Below are 26,982 nucleotides of genomic sequence, written 5' to 3'. Positions count from 1 at the left end.
ATTGATCACTATTTAACATTCTATCAAAGCACATATATACGTTCATGGAAAATGGATTTTAAAGATAGGTCAATTTTGACATAAAACATCTTTGAAATCCATGAGTAATTTTCTTCATAATATCCATTTTCCATCAACTGTCTAAAAGACTTCTGGTATATTTTCAATTTTATTAGAAAATACTAACTTGTTTTCAAAATATTTTTTTTCTTGCAGCAGCAACCTGGAAAATTTCAGATACTCTACATTCTCACTAACACTTGATTTTGTCAAATCTTTCCATCTTTGCTAGTCTAATGATTATAACATTTCATAGTGGCTGTATTTTGCATTCTCCTGCTTGTTGACTGAGATTCAGCATCTTCTCCTATGTTTACTGGCCACATGAGAATTCTCTTTGTGAAGTAATAATCATGTCTTGAAGCTATTTTTCTTTTGAGTCTGACTATTTTTCTTTTGAATGGGTTATTTTTCTTCACAGATTAGCAGGCATTCTTTATATCATTTGGTTATTATTTTACACATTGTCTTTTTGCTCTTTTATGACATTTCAAGAAACAGAATTCTTCAACGTTACTGTATGAATTTTAAATATTTTATTTTTGGCTTATTTATATTCAGTTTAAGAAATATTTCTCCATTCCAAGGTCATAAAGATAATTTTCAATACTACCTCCTAATAGTATTGTAGTATTGTGTAATTAGTTATTTGTCCACTAAGAATTACTTTTTGTGTTTGATATAAAATTAAGGATCAATTTTTTTCTGCATGTGGCTTGCAGAGTAATGGTTTGCCAAAAATGTCCACTTTCCAATCCCCAGAATCTGTAAACATGCTATATTACATGGCAAAGAGGAATCAAAGTTGCAGATGGAAGTAAACTTGCTAATTCACTGACCTTAAAATACAGACAGTATCCAGATTATCTATGTGGGCCCAATATAATTAAAAGGATTCTTTAAAGTAGAAGAGGGAAACGGGAGAGGAAGAGTCATAGTAAGATGGTAATACTGTTGCTTCGAAGACAAAGGGAGGAGCACTGAGCCAGGTATGAGGAATGCCACTGAAGCTGTCAAATGCACAGAAATGAATTATCTCACAGATCCTACAGAGAAAAGGCAGCCCTGTTGGCACCTTCTTTTTAGTCCATTTGGAGAAATAGAGAAATCCATTTCATACTTCTAATATTCTGGACTCTAGATAATAAATTTGTGTCATTTTAAGCCACCAAATTGGTGGTAATTTGTTATAGCAGTATCCAGTATAAACATCTACTTAATAATTAGTACCTCTTCTCTTCAAACCGTCAACAATACCGAAAGAGTTTGTTTCTGTGTCCTCTACTTAGTTTCATGGGTCAATCTGGCAACTGTAGCTCAAAAACAAATGCTGGAATCTGTGAAACAAGACTCTCCATCTCGTTTTTCTTCAGCAGTGTCTTGGCTTTTATTGGTTTTAACTCTTACATATAAATTTTGAAATAATTTACCAATTCTATACAAACATACAGACACACTAATGCCCCTCTGGCATATTTGTTAGATATACTGAATTGCAATGGTCTAGCAACTACTATGGAGAGCTAAAATCATTACAACATTGTATCTTTCTACCCACTAACATGGTATGTATGCCCATTTGTTATTTTATTATTTTTAAAGCATTTTACATGATCCTTTTAGTTACTCTGCTTTTCTTACCTGCTCCATAAATTAAAAGAAATTATGCTTTTACTTTAGAGGCAGAGAGATTCCCACATCCACTGGCTTATTCCCTAAATGCCTGCAAAAACTCGGGGGCTGAAGCTCGGGGTAGGAACTCAATCCAGGTCTCACATAATCAGTGGCAGACTCCCAATCACTCCAGCTATCACCACTGCCTTCCAGGGTACACACCAGAAGGTCTCTGGAGTCATGAACTGGAGTCAACATTGAACCTAAGCACTCTGATATGGGACACAGGAATGAAAAGCAGACTCTTAATTGCTAGGCTCAACACTTGCTTGTATTTGTCAATTTTCATAGGAGACATTTTTGTTTGCTTTAAAATATTTATTTACTTATTTGAAAGGCATAGTTTTGGGGGAGAGGGAGAAGGAGAGGGAGAGAGAGAGAGGATATTTAAACCACTAAACCACAATGCTGGCCCCTACTTAGGAGGTATTTGATGCCTTCACACTTTGTTATTTTCCTTATGAAAGTCTCACATTTTCCTTGTTAGGTTTATATATATAAATAAATAAAAATAAATAATTAAAAAATTCTAACTGGGTTTTCAAAATCATATTTTCTAGCCATTATTAGGTAAAGAAATAGATTTTAAGTATCTAACCACCTTCCTAATCGGTTTTATTAAATAACTTGCTAATTTTTATATATTCAAAAAATTTATCATATATTTTTATAAATTGTATATACTTATGGGATACTATGTGATATTTTGTTACATCATATATTGGACAATGTCCAATCATAGTAAATGTATTTATTCTTTAAAGCAATAAATATTTTTTACAGCAATAAAATACAAAGCTATATTCTAGGTTATTCTAGGTTTTTTTTTTTAAGAAATACAGAGTACACTAACATTGCCCATAGTCATCGTACTGTGAAACAGAACTTCTATCATCTATCGAACTATAACCTAGTACCCATCAATCAACCTTTCCACATCCCTTCCTCCTCACTCCCCGCCCCCCACCTCTGGTAACCACAATTATATTTTAACTTCTATGAGATTACATACTCTTTCAGGTTCTATATATGAATGAGATTATGTGATATTTGTCTCTGTGTGCTTGGCTCATTCGACTTAACACAGCAACTTCCAGTTCCATTCATATTGCTAATAGCAAATGACAAGATTTCATCATTTTTTATGGTTATTAGCAGATTGTATGTACCACATTTTCCTCTTCTAATAAGCATCAGGTTGTTTTCATTTTTTGGCTATTGTGAATAGTGGTGCAATAAATATGAGGATGCAGATATTCCCTTTAACAGATGAATTTCATTTTTCTTGAGTACATACCAAGGAGTGGGATTGCTAGGTCTATGGCAGTTTTATTTTTAGTGTTCTATGGAACCTACACATTGTTTCACACAATGGCTGTACTGATTTACAGTCCCATCAAAAGTGTGCAAGCATTCCCTATTCTTCACATTTTGGCAACACTTGTTGTATTTTATCTTTTTGATAACAGTCAATTTTACTGGAGTGAGGGGATATCTTATTGTGGTTTTGCTCTCCATTTAGTGACGTGGAAGTTTTCATGTGGCATTGGCTATTTTTATATTTTCCTTTGAAAAAGATTTAAATCTACTGCCCATTTTCAAATGGGATTCTTTTCTCCTTTTCCTCTCCTCTCCTCCTCTTTTTCTTCCCCTTTCCCTTTCCTTCTCTTCTTTTATTCTCTATCTCTTTCTTTTTTGCTGTTAAGTTCCTTACACATTCTGGATATTAACTGTCAGATGTATAGCTTGCAAATATTTTCTCCCATACTGCAAGTTGTCTCTTCATTCTACTGACTGTTGTCTTTGCTATTCACAAATTCTTTAGTTTGATGAAATGTCATTGTCTATTTTTCCTTTTATTTCCTTTGCTTTTAGGGTCTGAAACAGAAAATTCTTACCCGTTTTATTGTCCTGAAGTGTTTTCTTCTAAATTTTCAAAGCTTCAGGCCTCACATTTAGGTCTTTAATACATTTTGAGTTCATTTTTGTACATGGTGATAGGTGTTTAGTTTCATTCTTCTGCACATCAAATTTTTCCAACCACCACTTAAGTTTTCTTCCAAAGCATGTTCTTAGCATCTTTGTCAAAGGTCAATTTGCTGAAGATCTATGGGTTTACTATTAGGGTCTCTACTGTGTTTCATTCATCAATGAAATTCGTTAATGCTATTTTCAAGCCAAAACCATTTTATTTCAATTTCTGTAGCTTTGTAGTATATAATGTCAGATATCGCAATGTCTTCTGCTTTTTTTTTTTCAGGATCACCTTGGCTATTGGTAGTCTTTTGTGGTTCCACACATTTTTAGTAGTGTTTTTTTTTTTTTTTTTTTTTTTTTTTTTTTTTTTTTTTTAGTTCTGTGAAAAAGGTCATAGGAATTGTGACAGAGGTTGCACTGAACCTTAAATTGCCTTGGGCAGTATGCTGTTTGATGGTATCAAGTTTTCCAAACCATGAACACAGAATGTCTATCCAGTTTGTTGTGTCCTCTCCAATTCCTTTCATCAGTGACTTATAATTAATTTTCATCATAGAGATTTTTCACCTCTTTGCTTAAACATACTTCCACATATTTTCTCATTTTTTGTAGCTATTAGAAAGGGGATTGCTATCTTGAATTCCTTTTTCAGAAGATTCACCACTTGTGTATAGCAACATTATTCATTAAGTATATTGGGTACCCCACAACTTTGCTGAACTTTTTCAGTAATTCTAATAGCTTTTTGGTGGAGTCTTGGGGATTTTCTATATATAAGATCATGTCATCTGCAAACAGCAAAAATTTGACACTTTTTCTGATTTTCTAATTGCCCTAAAGAGGACTATGTTGAATAAAAGTGATGAAAAGCAGATTTTAGAGAGAAAACTCTGCTTTTCCCTATTCAATATTGTGTTAGTTGTTGGTTTATTATAGACGGCTTTTATCATGTTGAGGTATGTTCCTTCTAAACCTCTTGTTTAGAGTTTTTAACATGATGGGATGTTGAATTTTATCAAATGCCCTAATGTAGTGATATGATCATCTGATTTTTTTTAAAAAGGATCTATTTATTTGAAAAGCAGAGTTAGAAAGAGAAAAGAAAGGGGGGGGAGGGAGGGAGGGAAGGAAGGAAGGAAGAAAGAAAAAGAGACAGAGATATGGGAGGGAGGAAGGATGGAAAGAAAGAAGAAAGAAAGAGGAGAGAGACAGAGATACTCCAACCGATGGTTCACTCCCCAAACAGCTGCAATGGATGGAGCTGGGTCAGTTAAAGACAGGAGCCAGGAGCTATTTCCAGGTCCAACACATGGGTGCAGGGGGCTAAGTATGTGGGCCACCCTCCATTTTCTCAGGCACATCAACAAGGAGCTGAATCAGAAAGGGAGCAGCCAGGACTTGAACTGGTGCTTATATGGGATGCCGGCTTTGCAGATGATGGCTTCACCCACTATGACAACACCGGCCCCATTTTTTTGTCCTTCATTCACATTTATTGATTTGCATATGATGAATCAACTTTGCATCCTTGTGTTGAATTCTACTAGGTCATAGTGAATGATTTTTTAATGCTCTCTTAGATTTGATTTGCTAGTATTTTGTTAAGGATTTTATACAATCATGTTCATCAAGGATATTGTCTTGTAGCTTTCTACTATTGTTTTTTGCTGTATTTTGTTTTTTAAATTTTTAATTAGTTTTTTAAAAAAATATTTATTTATTTGAAAGGCACAGTTAGAGAGAGAGAGGGAGAGGCAGAGAGAGAGAGAAAGAGAGAGAGAGAGAGAGATCCTCCCTCCCTCCTCAAATGGCCGCAACGACCAGGGCCAGGCCAGTCCGAAGCCAGGAGCCAGGAGTTTCCTCTGGGTCTCCCACATGGGTGCAGGGGCCTAAGGACTTGGGCCATCCTCAGCTGCTTCCCCAGGTGCATTAGCAGGGAAGCTGAATAGGAAATGGAGTAGCCAGGACTCAAACTGTCACCCATATGGGATGCTAGCAATGCAGACAGCAGCTTGGTTGCATCACAGTGCTGGTCCCCATTTAAATCTTTAGTGTGAAGAAACAGGCAATACACAAAGATTCAAAATATGGGGACAGGTGATGTAGTGCACATATTAAGCCACTGCTTGTGATGCTGGCATCCCTTATCAGAGTGCTGGTTCAAGTTCCACCTGCTTGCTTCCAGACATCTTCTTGCTACTGTGCCTGGGAAATTAGCAGAAAATGCCCACATATTAGGCCTCTTATGCCTATGTGGGAGACCAGGAAAGAGTTCCTGCCTGGCTCCTGGCTTTGGACTGTCACAGTCCTGGCCGCTGTAGCAATTTGGGGAGTGAACTAGCACATGGAAGATTCTCTCTCTCTTTCTCAGCCTTTCAAATAAAGAAATAAAATAAATAAATCAGAAGATTCAAAATGTGGGGAAGAATGGAGCACAAAATATGGAGTTATTAGAATTTATGTTTGCTTTGTTGTCTCCATGTCTGTATAATCAATGTTAACCTGTTATCATTTCAAGACAGTTTGTTATAGCCAAGAGTAGATTTTTGCAACCCTCATGTAGATTATTTTTGATATTCTACATAGTCTAACATACAGCAGCAAATAATCATAGCTTTGCTCCTTCTTTGTACTGTCAACTTATTTTTCTAGTTTTAAATGTTGGTTTTGACTTCTGCTATAATACTGATTATAAGTGATAGTAGCCTCTCTGTAACCCTTTCAAATAAACAAACAAACAAACAAAAAAAACTTAGAAAAAAAAGTGATAGTTGCAGACATCTTTGTCTTGGCCTTAATAGCAATGTGACTACTGTTACTGTTAATCTATTTGGCATAGCATTTGATGTACAATTTAAGATACATGTTATTTTCAATTTAAGGAAGTACCTTTATCAGCTGTTTTTAATTTAAAAGCTTTTAAAATTGTTTTTAAATTAGGGAATAATACTGAATTTGTGCTATTTCTTCTGTTGTTTCTGGTTCATTTCTTTCTCAACCATGTAGCCCCTTTTAGGCTGATTTAATGATTAGGTTTTCTTCTTTTTATGTAGACTAATTTGTAAGCTAGAAACTATTTTCATTTTTCCAATGTTTAATTTTTAAAATGGACAAATATTTGTATATATTAATTACATATACCATGTTGTTTTGCACTATACACAGTGTAATCACTAAATTGAAGTTAAATTTAAATTACTAAATTAACATAAACACAAACATTAATCAGTTACTTTTTGTTATCAGAACACTTAAAAGCAATTTTTAAGAATACATCATTAACTATAGTCAGAATATTGTACCATAGTTCTCTTGAATGTATTCCTCCTATCTCACTGCTCGACTACACTTTCAAACCTTTTTAAAAATTTCTGAGATTGTGCTAGACGTGTTGTTACAGTTCAATGAAATAATTTCTTTCAATGTGTCTGGTTATTGAGCAGTTTCCACCTTAACTTTGGGCATATTCAGATTGACAAGTGTTCCCAGGTTGGTTATGGTAACAATTTTTATCAATACATGCTCTACTTAGTCAAAGAAAAAACTAGTCTAATCCTGTGTTAGCTCCTGGGATATCATTGTTGGTTCATCAGCAATTAAAGCATTTCAGTCTGTGTTTTTTTTTTTTAGGTTCCTACTTATTCAGCTTTTGGACTGAGTGAACATATTTTATTTTCATATACGATATATGATATACATTCTATTATATTAATATATTTATTTTATTATTCATTCATTATGTTATTCATTATATTATTTTTCCCCTGCAATTAGTTTAATGGATATACATCCTTTTACCATTACTTCAATATCAGCACAAATGTTTTAATATACATTCTTAACTTATACAAAGGCTAATATAAAATTGGCATTTTTCATTTCCTTGAACAATTCAAGCTGACTGGAACATTTTTAACTCCATTTAGTTTCCTCTGATTTACATAAATACTGTTTGTTTTAGCTCTCAAGATTTTATTTCTATATTTTTGTACATAATTTTTATTTGGATTTAGCCTATGCTCACACTTTGTACTATTTTTCTTCCTTCCTGTATCTTTAAACTTCAATCTAGGATCATGTGTGGCAGCATATCTACAGTTTTTGTTCATCTGAAAATGTCTTTTTATTACCTTTATTTATAAAACTTTAAAAAGTTCTTTGAGAGACTGAAAGTGACAGTGAGAAGGGGTGGAGGGGACAGATACAGAGTTCCCAAATATTTATAATGGTTTGCAAAACTGAAGTTAGTAGCCAGAAACACACTCCAGGTCTTCTGCCTTCCAGCTTGTATGGGCAGGAAGCTGGACTCAGGAGCCACAGACAGGAATGGAGCCAAGAGATTGCAATATGGGATGCACACCTATCCCTGTGTCTCAGTGTTGATGTTTCTTTCTTTTTTTAAAAAGTTTTATTTACTTGAAAGGCAGAGTGACACACACACACACACACAAAGAGAGAGACAGAGAGAAATCTTCTGTCCACCTGTTCACTCTTTTTTTTTTTTTTTTTTTTTTTGACAGGCAGAGTGGACAGTGAGAGAGAGAGAGACAGAGAGAAAGCTCTTCTTTTGCCGTTGGTTCACCCTCCAATGGCCGCCGCTGCTGGCGCGCTGTGGCCGGCGCACCGCGCTGATTCAATGGCAAGAGCCAGGTACTTAGCCTGATCTCCCATGGGGTGCAGGGCCCAAGCCCTTGGGCCATCCTCCACTGCACTCCCTGGCCACAGCAGAGAGCTGGCCTGGAAGAGGGGCAACCGGGACAGAATCCGGCGCCCCGATCGGGACTACAATCCGGTTTGCCGGCGCTGCAAGGTGGAGGATTAGCCTAGTGAGCTGTGGCGCCGGCCCCACCTTTTCACTCTTTACATGCAACCCAACAGCCAGAGCTAGACCACAGCCAGGAGCCTGGAACTCCATCTGGGTGTCCCATGTGGGTGGCAGGTACCCAAGTACTTAGGTCTTTATCTGCAGCATTCCCAGGTACAGAAGCAGGAAGTAGACTAGTGGGCACTTGAACCGGCACTCCTACATGGGATGTGGGTATCTCAAGCCACAGCTTAACCCACAGTGCCACAATGTCAGCCCCTTGTCTTAGGTTTTAACAAAAAATTATAAAAAGTAAAAAAGTTTAAAAACAAAAAAATCTCATTCATTAAGGATACAAATAAAACATTTTTGTACAGGTATATCTTTATGTTTTAAGCTGTTACCAAGAAATAGAAAGCTTAAAGGCTTATAAAGTAAGTCTGAGGTCTTGACATTCACTCACCAACTCAACCACAGCACATTCTAGTCCTTCAAGCTCCATTCATTATGGGTTCCCTATATGGATGTACCAATTTTATCTTTTATATAATATTTTTACTGTACCTTTTCTATATTTAGACATACTTAGGAAAACAAGTACTTCCCATATGTTACAATTTCTTAAGGTATTCAGTACAATAACATGCTACACTGGTTTGTAGCCTAGCAGCAATTTTTAAGTACACTCCATCAAATTCCCACAAAGCTGAAATTTCTCAATGATAGATTTTGCAGAATGTATCTACATCATTAAGCAATAAATGACTATAATTATTGGTTTTTAAAAAAACTTAACATGTACAAGTCTTGACTTGAATGTGTGGTCTGCTGATGAAGAATCAAATATGATTTCGAGATTTCTAAAGCTTAATAATGGCTATGCTAATGCCAGAAATAAGAAGTCAAAGGAAGGAAAAAAATTGTTAGGAAGATCACATTGGTTTCTAGATACAACCAAATTTGATGCATTTGGGAAGTACTTAAGTGAAGCTGTTCATATAAACATGAGCACTTTAGATTTGGATTTCTAAAAACAGGTGGAAGTAACTTACATGACTGAAGAGTTGTTTGTGGGAGGGTAATTGCTAAGAGAAAGGAAATGTAAACAGACAGGAACTGCATATAAAGCATGAAGGAATGCTCAGATGCACTTAGGGGATGGAATAATAAGAACCCTTAAAGAAAACAGATGAGCAGTCAGAGTAGGAAAAGGAGACTCCAAAGAATGCAGTTTAATGGAAGTTAATGAGGAAGGCAGTTTAGAGGAAAAACAATTATCAACATGGTCAAATGTGGTTGAAAGGTCAATGAATCTCTGGAATGAAAGAAATCTTATAATAAATATCATCTATCATCCGAGTAGTAAAGGAAAGCAGGAAGGAGCAGGATTGAACAGTATTAAATATTTAAGTGAGAAGAAAGGCTTAGAAAAGAATGGAGACAAATTTAAGAAGTCATTAAGAGAACAATAAATGTATGAAGATTTGAAGTCTTAAGTGGTCAACATGTACAAGTTTGCATAATTTTATTAAGTTTTCAACAAAGTTAGCATCAAGGAGTGATCTCAAAAGAAGCAATGAATTTTTAGGACAGCATGATAAATTCACTTTTGGGCATTGTGAAGATGAGAATGGAGAATAGCATGGATCTGGGAACTAACTACATAAAAATGACAGCTGAAACCAATTGAGTATTTAGATTTTACATATAATAATTTCTATTGGTAATAAAAATATTTTTTCTTACCGAGAAATAAGAGTTAATCTAAAAATCCCTGCCATGTCTTAGTAAATGTTGTTTGTTTTTACTAGAACCTGAAAATTGCCGTATTTTAATTTGCAGAATAAGCCTATTATTCCAAATGGCTATCAGAATCCTAAAACTGTAATTAGTAAGAAAATATTCAGGAAATCTGTCTGATTGTGAATGTATGCATGAGTATAGCATACTTGGTTGTTGAACCAAGATGACAAAATTTTCATACTGTTTTTCTTCTTGTATAAGCAGTATATTATTTGGCAAAAACAGAAACAAAACAAAACATACAAAGGGATACTATTCTACCAATGGAAACCTGAATGACCATAATGGTGATTTAACAATAGATATCTGTTGTAATTAGTTAAGTGTCTATGCTGTATTGGATGTGAAACATTCTAAATATAACTCCTGCTCAATTGATAATTAACTGAATTACATATATACAGTGTTTCAATATTTCAAAAATTCTTAAGTATATTTTTCATACATTACTTTAGGATTACAACAAACTTTCAGGATAAAAAAAAAAAAACACCAGAGCTCCCACTTTAATGATGATTAACTTAAGATACAGTTATTGTCTATTTCTTTGTTATTGATACTATGCTGAAGTTAAAGCTTCTAATAATAATGACTGAATAAATTCACCTGAAGACTAAAAGTTACTTCACTTGCAATAGAACATGATTATTTTTATTAAATTATATGAGGTTAATAAGTATTAGATTATTCTTATTAAAATAAAATCCTCATACCATTTGGTGATGCCATAACAATCTTTTATAATATTCTGAAGAACAGCACGATAGAAGAGTGATTCAGTAGGCAGCTGAAAAAAATGTAGACATATATAAGTGGAAGAAACAAATAAAAAACAGAAACCAAATCAATACCAGAAAGTCATAACCATAAGTGAATGTTAGAAGGCTAACTTTGTTGCTAAACAGAGAAGAGGACTTTGTAATTTTTCCATTTTAACTTAAAGTGTTACCCTGAGGCTAATCCTCATTGCAAAAGTAATTTTGCAAGAAAAGAGAGGAAGCCATAAAAGAAACAGCAGTGTATGAGGGAGAAAAGTCATAATCAATGAAAAATGAGTTAATGCTCCAAATGGAGTGCTTGTAAGTTAAAAATGCAGAAATAAACTTTGAAGATCAGCCAAGCCAGCGCTGGAGCCTCTAAGAGTCAAGATGGATATGTATAAAAGAGAAGGGAATGTGGCTTTGTCCTAAGGGAGGTAGAACAGATATGATATCAATTAGAAGATAATATCCTAAGTAAGGAAATACTAAAAATATTTCCGGGGCCTCAAAGATCATGGTATTGACTACAGCATAGTTGAAAAGTAGAGCTTTGGCAAGGACGTAGGACGAGACTGATTCTTGGAGAGGCTTCACTTTTAGCATGAAAGAGATGAGAGGTGAAGCAAGGGCTGGAGAGAAGGGCTCCATGGAACATGACAGTTTCTATCTTTCTTCTTTCTTTTAAACGTTTATTTATTTTATTTGGAAGGCAGAGTTAGAGAAAGAGAGACAGAAAGAGATCTTCCATCTGCTGGTTCACCCCTGAAATGGCAGGAGCCGGGTCAAACTGAAGCCAGGAGCCAGGAGCTTTTTCTGGGTTTCCCATGTGGGAACAGGGGCCCAAGCACTTGGGTCATTTTCTGCTCTTTCCCAGGTACATTAGCAGAGAGCTGCATTGGAAGTGGAGCAGTGGGAAATCGAACTGGTGCACATATCAGATGCCGGCGCTGCATGAGGCAGCTTAATCTGCTATACCACAACACCAGCCCCAGCATGAAAGTTTCAAAGAAGTAGAACATAGGAAAATAACATCTGTGAAAGAAAAATCTTCAATGAAGTAACTAAAGAGGAACTCCTATAAGAACCATAAAAGTCATGAAAAACCCTTCCACATCTCCACAAATTTCTTGATATTGAGAGTATAGGAACATTGAAGACAAAACAATGTTAGCAACAACAATCCAACTGACAAGCAAAGTTATTCTTGGGAGAAAAAAGAGAAGAGAAAAATAAGTAAGAATGAGGTGAGGCCAACAATATTTAATGCTTTGGAGAAGTCAAATCAAGTAAAACATACACTGTCCAATGACAGGTATACTTTTAAAGACAGAAGTTTTAGAACGTATATTTTCATGAGTTACCCTTCAGTAACTTATTTTCTTTCAGAGACAAATCATTTAGTTTTATGTTTCCAATCAGAAAAAAATATGTTTGAATTCAGATGGAATTTAGCACGAAATAAAAATTTGTGTGCTCAGGTGGAAAACCTCCTCTATTGCCCCTCTCCCCAGTTCAATGGTAAGTTCCCTAACTGTGGTGCTAAGACAACAAAAAAACAAAGTTGGGGGGTAGGGGTTACTGTCATTTCTTGGGTCATCAGGTGACTGTACTGACCTAAAAAGTCATCAGACTCAAAGGCACCTTAACACAGCACATTGCTTCAAACAGAAATTGTGTTGAAAGAACACAAACAATGTGATCTCTGGAAGATGAGGTAATGCCAGTAGGAAATACTGTTAGGAATATACTAGTCCCCAAATTAACTCCTAAAATAGCTCACCGAGAGTAGACTCATGCATATATTTGAGTGCCCACACTAAAATGTATAACCTTCAAAAGATAACTTTCTAACATGATATCCCTTTCCAATTACAATTCCTTCAATTGAGACAAGAAAAAAACACCAATTTCAAAACTTGCTTTTCCTTGAAAGCTGTGCTAAATACTTTACTTAGAATTTATTATGTTTGAACCAACGGCAAAAGAAAGACCTTTCTCTCTGTCTCTCTCTCTCACTGTCCACTCTGCCTGTCAAAAAATAAAAAAAAATTGATTATGTTTGATTATATTTTTAATCTGACAATTTTCATCTTGAGTAACTCTTTTCTATAATACTGAGATCTTTATCATCTTTTATTTCTTTGAAAATCCCTTTACTTCTCTTACAACAAACACTAACAAATCTTTGCAAATATTAACAACTATTCTTATAATTGTTCTATTGAAAATCAAGACATTTTGACAAATCTATTGGATGAAGTGGAATACTGTTATTTGTACTATAAACAACTTTCTGTTGTATTAGCTAGAATAGATGGACTATTAATTTTACATAAAACTTCTAAAAATAGTTAAAAATCTTCCTTCTCATGCCATTGAGGAAAACAATATAACTTGGTATCAAGATAATTTAGAAATCAAAGTGTATTTATATTGTTATTAAAAGCAGATTATAGAAACACAAGAACAAAAGACCAAGAAATTGATTTTAAGCAAGAGAACATACAGATGGAACACACAGAGAAATACAGGACAGAATCAATCACTATTCCCAAGTTACCCTGAGAAATAAGAGCTTTACAGCTGTTTCCTAAGAGAAAGGGAAGGGAGTTATGAAGTGCCTTCAAATGTGCATTCCTGGAATAAGTAGAACTATTCATCCTGGTAAATACAGATGGGGGTAAATGGGAAGGGAGTCAACATCTCCCAAGCAGCCTATGCTGGGCTATTCCAGGAATAAACTGGATATGACTCAGAGTTTACGTTCTTCTCTCACAAGTGGTAAATCTTCTTAACACTTTAATTCATTTTAAAAATAGGAGGGAGCAGAAAGTGTATACTCTTAAAGCATACATGCTAGACATGCATTTGACAGGTCTAGTGGAAAAGGTACTAAGCTGAAAGTGAGGGCTCTACAATTAATTATGGAAGCTAGAACACATTATTTAACTTCTGCTGTGGAGCATGCTCTCATGAAAGTCTGGGGTAATACCCAACACATAAGATTGACAAATATTTGGAAAATTAAAAAATAACACACATGATCAAAGCTCGCTTTCCCAGCACCTGGAAAATGACTAAGTTGATATGCAACATAGTAGGTAACAGCCTGAATTCCAGAGTGATACAGATTCAAATGAGCATTTACTACCTAATATTTCCCTCATGTGTATCATGGGATTATTTTTAAGAAAATATACCTTATAATACTATGCATCTATTACCTTAACTGATGAGAACTTTGAACAGTACTTTGGTAAGGTTTGGGTTAGATTTAGCTAAGATTTTCATGACCATAATTATCTATAACATCTAATAATAACAACAGTTTTTTTTTTAGTTTTTAAATATGAGCTGGCATTGTTTTAAGTATTTCACATTTTCATTCATTTAATACTGAACATAGTCCTATGAGGAAAATATTATTACTATTATTATTATTGTTTACCTATTTTACAGATAAAGACATTAAACTATATAGAAATTGTGATACTGTCCAAAATGATGAAGTGATAAAGACAGGATGTCAACTGGTAGTCAGAGTCTACAACCTACATTCTTCATACGTTCTAATGCTTCACCAGAAATCGTTTTTAACCATTTTTAGATAGCCTGTGAATACATTCAAAAAACAACGACACACAAAGTGCTTATTAACGTTCCTAGCCCAGAGTAAGCACTCTGGATATAACACTTGCTATTGGTATTATTATGTTAAAATCATCATTTAAAAAAATGCAAATGTCAATTTTTAATGTTCCTTGAGGCCGGTGCCGCGGCTCACTAGGCTAATCCTCCGCCTTGCGGCACTGGCACACCGGGTTCTAGTCCCGGTCGGGGCGCCAGATTCTGTCCCAGTTGCCCCTCTTCCAGGCCAGCTCTCTGCTGTGGCCCGGGAGTGCAGTGGAGGATGGCCCAAGTACTTGGGCCCTGCACCCCATGGGAGACCAGGATAAGCACCTGGTTCCTGCCATTGGATCAGCGCGGTGCGCCAGTCGCAGCGCGCCAGCCGCGGTGGCCATTGGAGGGTGAACCAACGGCAAAAGGAAGACCTTTCTCTCTGTTTCTCTCTCGCACTGTCCACTCTGCCTGTCAAAAAAAAAAAAAAAAAAAAAGTTCCTTGAAAAGAAGTGAAAGAGTGGTTTCTTAAATTTAAGTTCAACAATAATCCCATGAAAAGCTCTTAAAAAATTCCTAACATGTTTCATGAGTGTAAGATGGAGGATAATGCAATTATATGGATATTTGTGGGATATATTTAACTTTTGTTTATACATGCAAGTCCAGTTGGCTGCTACAATTAATGACTAATCAAGTTAATTTTTTTAAAAAGTGATCAAACAACCAACTGAAATATGTTTTGGATTATAGTTAAATAATACATTCGATGTTATACCTTGTTTATCTTTGCTTGAACTAAGCCCATAAAAGCCTTATATTCAGCAACAACATTCTTTGGAGATATTTATGGTCTGTTTAGTATATGAAGAAGTGAGAGGTAAGTACAAGAGTATAATGTGGAAATTCTCCTAAAAGCTCAATTTACTTTTTTAAAAGTTCACTTTGCTTTTAAAGTAAACATATAAGAATTGTAAAATTTGAATATGTAGCAGTGACAAGAAGAGGTGATATTTATTAAGATCCATCAGGTTTTAAGTTCATCAATAGGTCAAGTATGAAGAGGGTTTGCAAGAAAAACTATCATGATTTAGCTGGATTACAATAAACACTCTCACTTACCCCTTGGCCAACTGCAACTCGCTCCAATGCCTTTAAAAGAAAAAAAAATACAAAGACTACTGATATATTTAGTATATATATCTTATAAGAGTTATAAACACACTGAATAAGAGTTTGTAAAACTGACATTTAAAAAGATTAATTGATAACATGTAAGTTTACACACTTGGGAGTATTAATATTATTAAAGAATGTTAACTAGTGTGCTTATATAATTTAGGACTGATTTATACTGGATGTGTGTCATATACACAAACACATACATAGTCCAATTACACATACTCCTTGAATTTCAGAATGAATTAGCAAACATGACAGAAATGAAAGGACACAGTCTCAACTCATTTTTAGTGTAGCTGAAATAATTATATATAACCAAAGCAATTATTCAATAAACATAAAGACATATAGGTATAACTTACATACTACATTTTGATGTTTTCTTACAATTTTAATGAACATATAATTTTACATTTTACTAAATTAAAATGAACACATAGTTGAACACATAGGTCTAACACTTATTAGAAAAGTATGTATATTTGGATCTGCATGTTCTGCAAATACAAATCAAATTCATAAGTGACCACCAAGTGACAAATGGAAGAGAAAGTGATATATCTCTTTTTACAATTTTATATGTACTAGTTTTCCAATTCATATAACATTTTTACAAAATTTTTCTTAACATTTCTAACAAATAATCATAATCTGTCACAAAATAATTTAAACATAGAATAAAGTCTTCTGAAATATTTCTTTTTTAGAGATATACATTTCCATATTTATAAAGCTTTATAACTAAATTAGTTTTAAAATGCAACAAACTAATTTTACATTTTCCATCAATATTTTTTTAAAATTACAAACATAAAATTTTACCTACAAAAATATTTGAAACAAAGAAAAGCAGTGAAAGTAGAGCAGATTTGCTTATAGTTACTGATCAAAATAAAAACTTACTTCACATTTCAAGGTTTGGATAAGACTATTTAGATAGAGTTGAATCATATGCTTCCAAAATTAAAAAATAATCAGATTATCTTATGTAGATGTGATTTTACAGATGGTTTAAAAAGTCACTGACAAGCCTGACTACTTGCATGAAGAAGCATAACTAGTTAGCAGGTGACCAGTAGCTAAAAAATTTGCTCTTTAAACCTTGGTTTACCTCTGACGTTCCTGCAACATACAGATTTAGGGGGAAGGAAAGAGTTTCTTGTATGAAAATCTGCTATACAATAATTATTTGAAAAGTACAGAAGCAATATAATTTTCCCATTTACTTCAAGGATAATTTCACTGAACATCTAGAGCCAACTAGGATGTTACGAATACAGAAGACAGTTATCACATAATTTTCATATTAAGTTAAATAGTAACAGGCCCAGAACAGATTTACCATTAAAGATGAAAATGAGTTTTCATTTATGGTACTGTAGCCCTATTTTCAAATTAGAATTTTTTATGAATTTTTGCTAAAAGTTTAACAGAATAAAAAAACAAAAGAGCTTAAAATTTTTGGTGTCAATAAAAATGTTACATAACACAGGAGTATTTTTGGTATGTATTGCTAATGAGCTTTTTTAGAAGTACAAATGATGAATTTTGATTACATAATAAAGATAATCAGGAAAGTGATAGAAGTCTCTTGTAAATAATAATATTGTTTCTGGCAATGAATAAAGATACCATATGTTTATCTCATACTAATCTAGAATGTTTTTGCAGTTTTATTATCAGGCTTAAAGTATGCTGACAAATTGCTTAATACAACCATACAAAAACGTACCAAAAGAAGTATGCCTTACACTTTCATAGATTATTTTGCAATCAAAAAAAGAAGTCAAGGTAGCCAGAGACTGGGATGGGAACCAAAAAGAGGGGTATTCCATGGGCAGCTGATATTGGTCAAATAAAGTGCTTAAGCACAGCAGAGTTCCAAATTCATTTTTTTGAATTTAATTTTCAGAATTTCTTCCTTTTCATTCTTTGAATAAATTTTTGGTTTGTGAGTTCATTATATTCCTTTTTCTTTTTAAGATATATTAATAGCTGTCATTTTATTTTGAATAGTCTCCATATCTTCCAAGTTGCTTTTTTTCAATTTATTTTTATCTGATTTCCATTTTAAAAACAGATTTAGTTATTTATTTGAAAGGCAGAGTTAGACAGAGACAGGAAGAGACACACACACACACACACACACACTTGGGGGAGAGGGAGAGGGAGAGAGAGATAGAGAGTTTTCATTCTACTGTTTGACTCCCCAGAAGGCCAAAAAAGCCAGGAAAGGCCTAGGTCAAAGCCAAGAGCCAGCAGATCTTCTGGCAGGGACCAAGCACTTGGGCCATTTTCTGCTGCCCTTCCCAGGCACATCAACAGAGAGCTGGATTGGAAGTGGAGCAACTGGGATATGAACTGGCATCCATATGGGATGCTGGTGTCACTGTAGATGACAGCTTAACCTGCTATGCCACAATGCTGGCACCATGATTTCCATTTTTTTTTAAATGTTAGAATTTCCTTAGACATTCAATGATTCTTGGCTGTTTTTGATAAATTAGAATGAAGATACCATAATTTTGATTATTTTTGTGGTTACGAGTAAGGATTATTAACTGGGTGCCTCACTAGTTCTATCTTGTTTCACTGTGATATCCCTGATGCTAGTATCTTTTTGTCTTTCCTCCTAGGCTAATAAGATTTCCTGGAAAAACTATTTCAATTTCTTGCTTAGAGCAAGACCCTAAACAAGTAAAACTGACAAATAAGATGAAAGAACAAGACAAATTTCCAGAAAAGTATTTTAAGTGGGTCTACATAAGGGAACTATTATTTCAGCATACATAGATTTCTAAGATATATAACCTAGAACACCGGTATAATAGCTCTTAAATTGCTATGTAACTTAAATAGAAAGAGCAGGTCCTAAAATAAAATAATTAACTTATCTTGTATTTGGTCTTTAAATGTATTATTTAACCATATAAATAAAATGTTTTATTTTGAAGTGATTTTGTATAAACTGAAAGTCTACAACATGATGCTTTTATGTTTAAATACATAGTGAAATGACTACTACAGGTAAGAAAATTCTAAAATCCACCATCTTAAATAGTTACTGTGTGTATATAGGAAGAACACCTAAAATCTACTCTTAGAAAATTTCCTGTGTTGAGTATATAATACTCATAGTCATGATTAACTGTGGTCCTCATGCTATATTTTAGGTCTTTAGATTTATTCATTCTGCATAACTACAATATTTTAAGTTTTTGACAACAAAAAGAGCCATTTACACTATTTAGTTTGATCCTTTGTAAATCAGTATTACACTGCCAACAGAAAACACCATAGGCTAAAGTTTCTAAATCTAAGCACATTTTTCAAATCACACACAATGAAAATTTTATTTGACTAGCAACTTCATATCCCAGTAATTTAGTATTTTTCCTAACTATATAAAAATTAGGAGACCAAACATTAACACTCTACAGAGCTGTGAATAAAATACTGAACTTATTCTTTGTATAAGACTTGGTACTTGGAACATCTTATAGAATAATTTTTATGTAAAAATGTGTTTGACACTTCATGTAGACTGGATAATGTTGGAAAGGCAAATCATTTTTTTCTCACAATTCGTTATGTACAAAAGTATTAATGGTGTTAATGGTGATGCTTTACAAATATGGCATTTAATGTATGATATCAGCCAAAAATAATAAATTCTATAACATTTGGATAAAACTGTTACTCTAGAAAAAAAATACCATACCAAACAGGCTGACATTCTGGCATTGCGACCACAGCACCACTTCTCTTCCTTTAAATAGCGGCACATTGGAAATCCCCACGTTTCTTGAGGACATTCTGCAGATGGGTGAAAAATACATATTTAAATAAAATTCATCCCCTTTCAGTTAAAGTAAATCATCTACTGAGAAAGCAAATCAGTCACTGAGAAAGTCAAACAGTAGTTTAACATGGAAGTAGTGATGTTTAACAGTTCATTCCAGTTTGTTAATTAAAAGCATATTAAGGTTATGAAAATGGTATTTGCTCAACAACAGCTGCTTTGTGTTAAAGTTCCTGGTCTGATACCAACCAATTTACCAAAACCATTTGTCTAAGATTAAGCAAAAGCAATTTAAAATGCAAATTCTCTTCACATTCAGTGCATAGGAGATAAGTCATGAGATACTGGGCATTTATTTCTGACCTGATTCTCCAAAAAAAGTGACTTACACATGACATTTGGGAATTTATTATGGAATAACATGAATTCATTCCTAATAATGTTGAAGCCTCCATATTCACTTTTCAGAAAAATAATACCTGTACTGATTTTTATTTATTCCTTATATTAAGAGGTTATAATATTTTCAACTATGATTCACTTTGGCTCCATTGCACTTGTGATTCAAATAACTAAAGCAATAATCAGCATTCACTGCTGTGAACACTATGATAGCACAAAAAAAGAGGTGAGAATTTTCCAGGGAAACAGAATTCTGGGTTTCCTAACTGACTTCTGGTGATACAGGAAGACACTAGTAGACATATATAGGATCTCCTAATTTCAAAAGATACTGCATTGGAAATCAACAGGAGAGCAGTTATAGACTCAGCATTTGAAACTCTCACTATAGATATGGAGGCTAGAAACAAATGATCATCTTTCAGTTATGTTCCACCACCTGAGCTCATGAAAGTGATGAGGTTGGAGGAAGGTTACGGACTTCCTAATAGTTTATAAAGGTGCTATTTATCATCACAATGAAGCCTTGGAGAAGAGCACTTTTAATCTGCTTATAAGAGAGCTCTGGCTAAAATCCAAAGTGCAAAGGATAGAGGACAGCCTTACTCCCATTCAAAACATGTAGGAACTTTTTAAGATCCAAAGATAATTTGTAGAAGTGCCAAATGTGGCTCAACGCTATGTGAAGCTGTATCATTCTTTTGGACACCACAAGGTTATAAAACCACCCTGAAGTTTGTGAATCTGCATCATAATTTCCTGTGCAGTTAAGATTATGGTGGCTTCACAGCTTTGCTCTTTTTATAAAGGAGTAAGAACAGAAAACTGATAAAGAGGCAGGAAACCTTGGAAGTTAAACAAAGCCTTTCATTCAAAAATTCAATATTGTCTTGAGAATCTATTAGCTTCATTCTGACTGTAGTGAAGAATGAGTTCCCTTATGTATTCTGAAGTAAAGTCACTGAGTTTCTACCACTACACACCAGTGTCTTAAACTGTGTTCATAGACCCATATTCAATTCTACTGCAACTGCACATTAATCACCCTTACAGCAAATCAGGTGCTTTCCTGCAGCATCTCTTCCATGATCTCCTTAAATCAGAACTTTGAAACAGATGAAGTCACTTGTTTCTTTCCTTCTATTTCTTAGTCTTTCTTGTGGGCTCCAGAAATTCATTAATCTTTTATATGTTAAGATTCTACTAATTTTCCCTTTTGTATTAATGTTTTAGTATCCATCCAGTTAAACAAACATGAACTTTAGAACCATTTTCTATTATTTCATTCTTTAATCCCAAATTCTTATATACACTTCATCTTTTTTAATTAACCTTTTTAAAGATTTATTTTTATTTATTTGAAATACAGAGTTACAGAGAGAGGTAGAGACAGAGAGAGACTTCTTCCATCTGCTGGTTCACTCCCCAGATGACCGCAATGGCCAGAGCTGCACTGATCCAAAGCCAGAAGCCAGGAGCTTCTTCCAGGTCTCCCATGTGGGTGCAGGGGCCCAAGGACTTGGGCCATCTTTACTGCTTTCCCAAGCCACAGCAGAGAGCTGGATCAGAAGAGGAGCAGCTGGGACTAGAACCAGTGTCCATATGGGATGTTGGTGCTTCAGGCTAGGGCTTTAACCCGCTATGCCACAGTGCCAGCCCCTACACTTCATCATAATTGTATTTGCTTTTTATTTTCAATCTTCATTAGCTCTTGACTAAATGAATGCAATACCTCCTTACTAGTTAATCCCCCTTTTTTGCTTTCTTTTAGTCATCCTGTCCATCCTTCATATTAAGAGTAACATTATATTTCCAAAACATTCCCATCTAACCATGTCACTCTGATAGCTCTAATTTACCTCACCACTAGCATCTCTGAAAAAAACTTAATGGGTTGAAAAATACTCATTATAGATTTTCAGGAGTGTTAGACACTCCATCCTTAAAACATTCTCACCTCTGGCTTGCATGATCCCTTAATGGCTCATTCTTTTCTATCCAGCTATTGCGTGTTGCTTTGGCTTAGTTCTGTTACTTCCCACTCCGCTTTTATACTTTCTTTAAAGACTCATTATCATTAAGTAAAATGCCCACAGTTTTGTGAGAAGTGGCTAGGTTAGAATGCAGTTGGTATTGGGCCGGCACCGTGACTCACTAGGCTAATCCTCCGCCTGTGGTGGCGGCACCCCGGGTTCTAGTTCCGGTTGCTATTCTTCCAGTCAAGCTCTCTGCTATGGCCCAGGAAGGCAGTGGAGGATGGCTAGGTCCTTGGTCCCTGCACCTGCATGGGAGAACAGGAGGAAGCACCTGGCTCCTGGCTTCAGACCGGTGCAGCGTGCCAGTGTAAGTGGCCACTTGGGGGGGTGAACCAACAGAAAAAGGAAGATCTGTCTCTGTCTCTCTCTCTCTGTCTAACTCTGCCTGTCCAAAAAAAAAAAAAAAAAAAAATGCAGTTGGTATTAAGTCATTTGTATGGTAACCGGGTATCCTATCTGCCTGGTACTACTACTATTTAAGGTACAAATTAGGTATAGTGAGTCTGTCCAAAGAGCCCAAAATAAATCTGTGAGGACTCTGTCAATCACAGCCAGTTTGCTACTTTTGCTCTATCTATATTCTTTCCCTAGGTTATATTATCTAAACCTAAATACATATTCATAATTCCTTATTATTATATTAGTTTCTAAGGGTTTTGGTAACTAATTACCACAGAGGGGCTTAAAACAACAGAAATTTATTCTCTCAAGTTCTGATATTAGAATTCTGAAATCCAGGGTGTTAGTTGAGCCAGGTTCCTTTGATATCCATAAGTAAGAATGGTTTAATGGCCTTCTAGGTTCTTGTGGCTACTTGTTATCCTTGGGTTGCAGCTACTTCACTTCAATATCTGTCTGCCATCACATGGCAGTCTTCCTACTGTGTGTTTCTGTCCTCTTATTTGGATTCACTGAATTTAGGGCCGACCCTATACAGTATGATCTGATCTTAATTAATTTTATTTGCCAAGGCCCAATTTCCAAATAAGATCACATTATGAGGTTCTGGGTGGACATAATATTTTGGGGGGCATTACTCAACCCACTATAATAATTAAATACATAGATAACACCATCTTCTCCAACTAGATCTACTTTAACACCTCCAATATTCTAACCACTATCTCTAAGTAGATACTTTATTGGCAGCTTAGTATCAAAATATGCCTAAAATCTAATTAACCTAAGGACTCAAATCTATATCCTACTAAGTGTCCTATTTCAATGACCCAGTAACATTTATTAATTTGCACAAGTCAAACAATTCAGAAGCCTTCTCTGAAAATTCCTCATTCATGGAATGTTTTAGAAATTCCTACTTATTTTCTCCTAAAAATACCTTAAATCCATAAATATTCTCTATATCCACCATTCCAAACTACCTGGACTGCTATGATAGTTACGTGATTGGTGTGCTAATATGTACTCTTGCTCTCTTTAATTCCAATCTCAATTATACAACCATAATAATCTTTTAACATTTAAATGTGTCATTCATTTTCCCTCTTAATAAATACTTCTTGGGGCAGGTACTGTGGCATAGTGGGTAAAGCTGCTGCCTGCAGCATATTAGCATATTAGCATCAGTTAGAGTCTCGGCTGCTCCACTTCTGATCCAGCTCTTTGCTATGCCTAGGAAACCTGCAGAAATGGCCCAAGTCCTTGGGGCCCTGCTCCCTTGTGGGAGACCAGAAGAAGATCCTGGCTCGTGGCTTTGGATTGGCCCAGCTATGGCCATTGCAGCCATTTGGGTAGTGAAGTGAACCAATGGATGAAAGATCTGTCTCTCTCTCTCTCTCTCTCTCTCTCTCTCTCTCTCTCTGCCTCTGCCTCTCTAACTCTTTCAAATAAATAAATAAATCTTTAACAAAAAGTAAAACTATAAATAAATAAATAAATACTTCTCCTTTTAAGATTATGACCTTGTTCCTTAACTTGATTGACAAAATCCTCTATGACCTGCTTATGCCCACCTTTCTAGTTTCATCTCCTACTTTGTTCTCTGTTTCAGCCCTTTTTGTTGTTGCACTTTCAATCTTACATATACACACTTAGGGGTAGTTACTATACACTCAAGACCAATGGCTAATGTAAATATTCTTTAGTTTAAAAAAATAATCCAAAGCTGATGTACATATATATGCATATATATGTATATTATCCCCTCCTGTTTAAAAAAACATTTTATTCAAGTATGACTGAAGAACAAACAGCTGTGCACATTTAATGTACACAACATGATGTGTTTGGGATAAGCATATACCCCATGAAACCATCATTACAAGCAATGCTGTAAACTTAACCATCATGTACAAATTTTTCCCCTCAACCCTGTTCTTTTTTCCTTTTGCAGATTTTAAATAATATAGTATTGTATTCTGCTTCTGTGTTCATCTACTCTTGGCTGTTTATTTTACATTTACTTGAAAAGTACAGCAACACAGAAAGAGACATGTCTCCCATCTAGTAGATCACTCTCCAATTGCCTGCAACAGCAAGAGCTAGTTCAGGCCAAAGCCAGGAATCTACATCTCCATGTGGGTCTCCCAAGAGAGAGACAGAACCCCAAGCAATTCAGCCATCATTTACTGACTCCTGTGATGAATTATTTGGAAGTTGTTTTCAAAGTAGAAGAACTGGGACTGGAATCAGTACTCCAATATGGGATGCAGGCATTCCAAGCAATGGCTTAAACCACTGCATAATAATGTCTGCCCTTGCATTTGATTATTCTATTATTCTATTCATTACTTCTGTGTTTTACTATTTGAGATTCTACACAGAAGTGAGATCACACAGTATCTGTCTGTGTGTGTCTGACTTATTTCATGTCTCACACTTTCTTTGAATTTTATCAATGTTGCCACAACTAGCAGCATTTCACCTTTTTAAAAGGTATATTAATAATTCCCCTGTATATATTCACCACATTTTCTTTAATTATCTGCCAATGAACACTGAGGTTGATTCCCTATATTGGCTATTGCAGTTATTACAATAAACACTGTAATGTTTAAACATGTAAACATGGCAGTGCAGGCATCTCTTTGTGACCCAGAACTCAATTCCTTTGGCTGTACAGACCAAAAAGTGGGACTACTGGTCTAAACAGTAATGATACTCTAATTTTCTGAGGAAACTCCATACACATTTTCATAGTGAATGCACCACTAACAGTGTAAAAGGGTTTCCTTTTCTTCACATCCTTGAAAATGCTTGTCCTTTGATTTTTTTTTTTTTTTTTTGGTAACAGTCATTTTCACAGATATGAGGTGATACTCACTTTGAGCTTTTCATTTCTCTGATGATTAGTGACAATGGGCAGCTTGTCATAGGCCTGTATGTCTTCTATAGAAAAATGACTACTCAGTTTTTTTTTGCTCATTTCTTTTTTTCTCTTCCTTCTCTCTCTTCTCCCTTTCTTCATCTTTCTCCACCATATATTTTGGGGGTGAACTATTGCATTTTCAGGGGCTATTGCTATATATTTCAAATACTAACTCATTATCATATATGTTCCATAAATATTTTTCCCATTCCACAGAGAGCTTTTTTCAATTTATTTCTTCTTCTTCTGGGCCAAAAATCTTTTATTTGATGTAATTCCACTTTTCAATTTTTGCTTTTGCTTTCATTTGCAAGAAATCATTATCTAGTCCAATGTCTAGAATAATTCTGCCTATGTTTTCATGTAAAAATTTAATTGACCCAGGTTTTACAATTAAGCCTTTAATATACTTTGATTAAAGAATGATTAGACTAATGCTTAGTGTTTAATCTATTTTGATTAGGCTTTTGTATATTATGTGGGATAGGAAACTAATTCCATTCTTTTTCATGTGGTAAATTCAATTTTGCAACATCATATATCGAAAACTATCCTTTCCCCATTTTCTTACTTGGATATCTGGACTCCTCTCTATTTTCTTTCACTGTTTTTTATAAATCTATTTTCGTGCTTGTGTCATACTGTTTTGATTACTCTAGCTTTATAATATGTTTTGATATTAGGAAGTGTGAAAACTATAGCTTACATTTCTAGTCAGAACAATTTTGACTACTTGGAGTCTTTGGTGGTTACAGATGAATTTTAAAATTATTTTTCCTATTTCTGTAATTTATGTTATTGGCATTTTGATAATGATTGTATAGAATTTATAGACTGCTATAGGAGATGGATATTTTAATATGTTGATTCTTCCAGTGATGTCTTTGCAGCTATTTATACCTTTTAAAATTTATTTCATTTGGGGGCCAGCTCTGTGGCATAGTGGACAAAGCCTCTGCCTGTGGTGCCAGCATCCCATATGGGTGCTGGCTCGAGTTCCAGCTGCTCTACTTCTGATCCAACTCTCTGCTATGGCCTGGGAAAGGAGTAGAAGATGGCCCAAGTCTTTGGACCCCAATACTTGCGTGGGAGATCTGGAAGAAGCTCCTGGCTCCTAGCTCCAGATTGGCTCAGCTCCAGCCAGTGCAGCCATTCAGGGAGTAAACCAGCAGATGGAAGACTTCTCTCTCTGCCTCTCTGTAAATTTACCTTTCAAATACCTTTAAAACATTTATTTAATTAAGGTTTCATAGTTTTTCATCTATAAGTCTTTCATTTCTTTCATTTAAGTTCATTCTTAAACACTATTTTTTTCATGTGATTGTAAATGAAACTGTTTTCTTAATTTCATTTCTGAACAAGGTTGTTGTTAGAGTATGGAAAGACCAGTGATTTTTCAAAGATTATGTCATCCACAAACAAAAACAGTTTATATCATTCCAATGTGTATGTACTCCTGCTTTGCTCTGTTATCTTAGATGAAAAGTTTTCAACTTTTCATAACTGAGTATATTAGGACTTGTATTTGGCCTTTA

General features: G+C 34.8%; 1 protein-coding gene across 4 annotated transcripts in view; it reads right to left on the bottom strand.

Annotated features, from left to right (window-relative positions):
• METTL25 (methyltransferase like 25) overlaps window positions 1–26,982 on the bottom strand; it is a 111,159-nt gene that overhangs the window by 26,035 nt on the left and 58,142 nt on the right. For all 4 annotated transcript variants that reach the window (XR_001793373.3, XM_002711367.5, XM_008256850.4 and 1 more), the window contains exons 6-8: window positions 19,601–19,695; window positions 15,820–15,849; window positions 11,032–11,105 (exon numbers count right to left, since the gene is read on the bottom strand). Coding sequence is in view for 3 of the 4 variants with exons in the window: in XM_002711367.5 (XP_002711413.2) it covers window positions 11,032–11,105; window positions 15,820–15,849; window positions 19,601–19,695 (199 nt within the window). In the remaining variant the exon portion in view is untranslated. The remainder of the gene's footprint in view (window positions 1–11,031; window positions 11,106–15,819; window positions 15,850–19,600; window positions 19,696–26,982) is intronic.

This window comes from Oryctolagus cuniculus, chromosome 11, assembly GCF_964237555.1.
Source record: "Oryctolagus cuniculus chromosome 11, mOryCun1.1, whole genome shotgun sequence".
Taxonomy (NCBI): Eukaryota; Metazoa; Chordata; class Mammalia; order Lagomorpha; family Leporidae; genus Oryctolagus; species Oryctolagus cuniculus.
The sequence above is the reverse complement of the archived record's forward strand: the minus strand, read 5'-3'. Positions and strand labels throughout refer to the sequence as shown.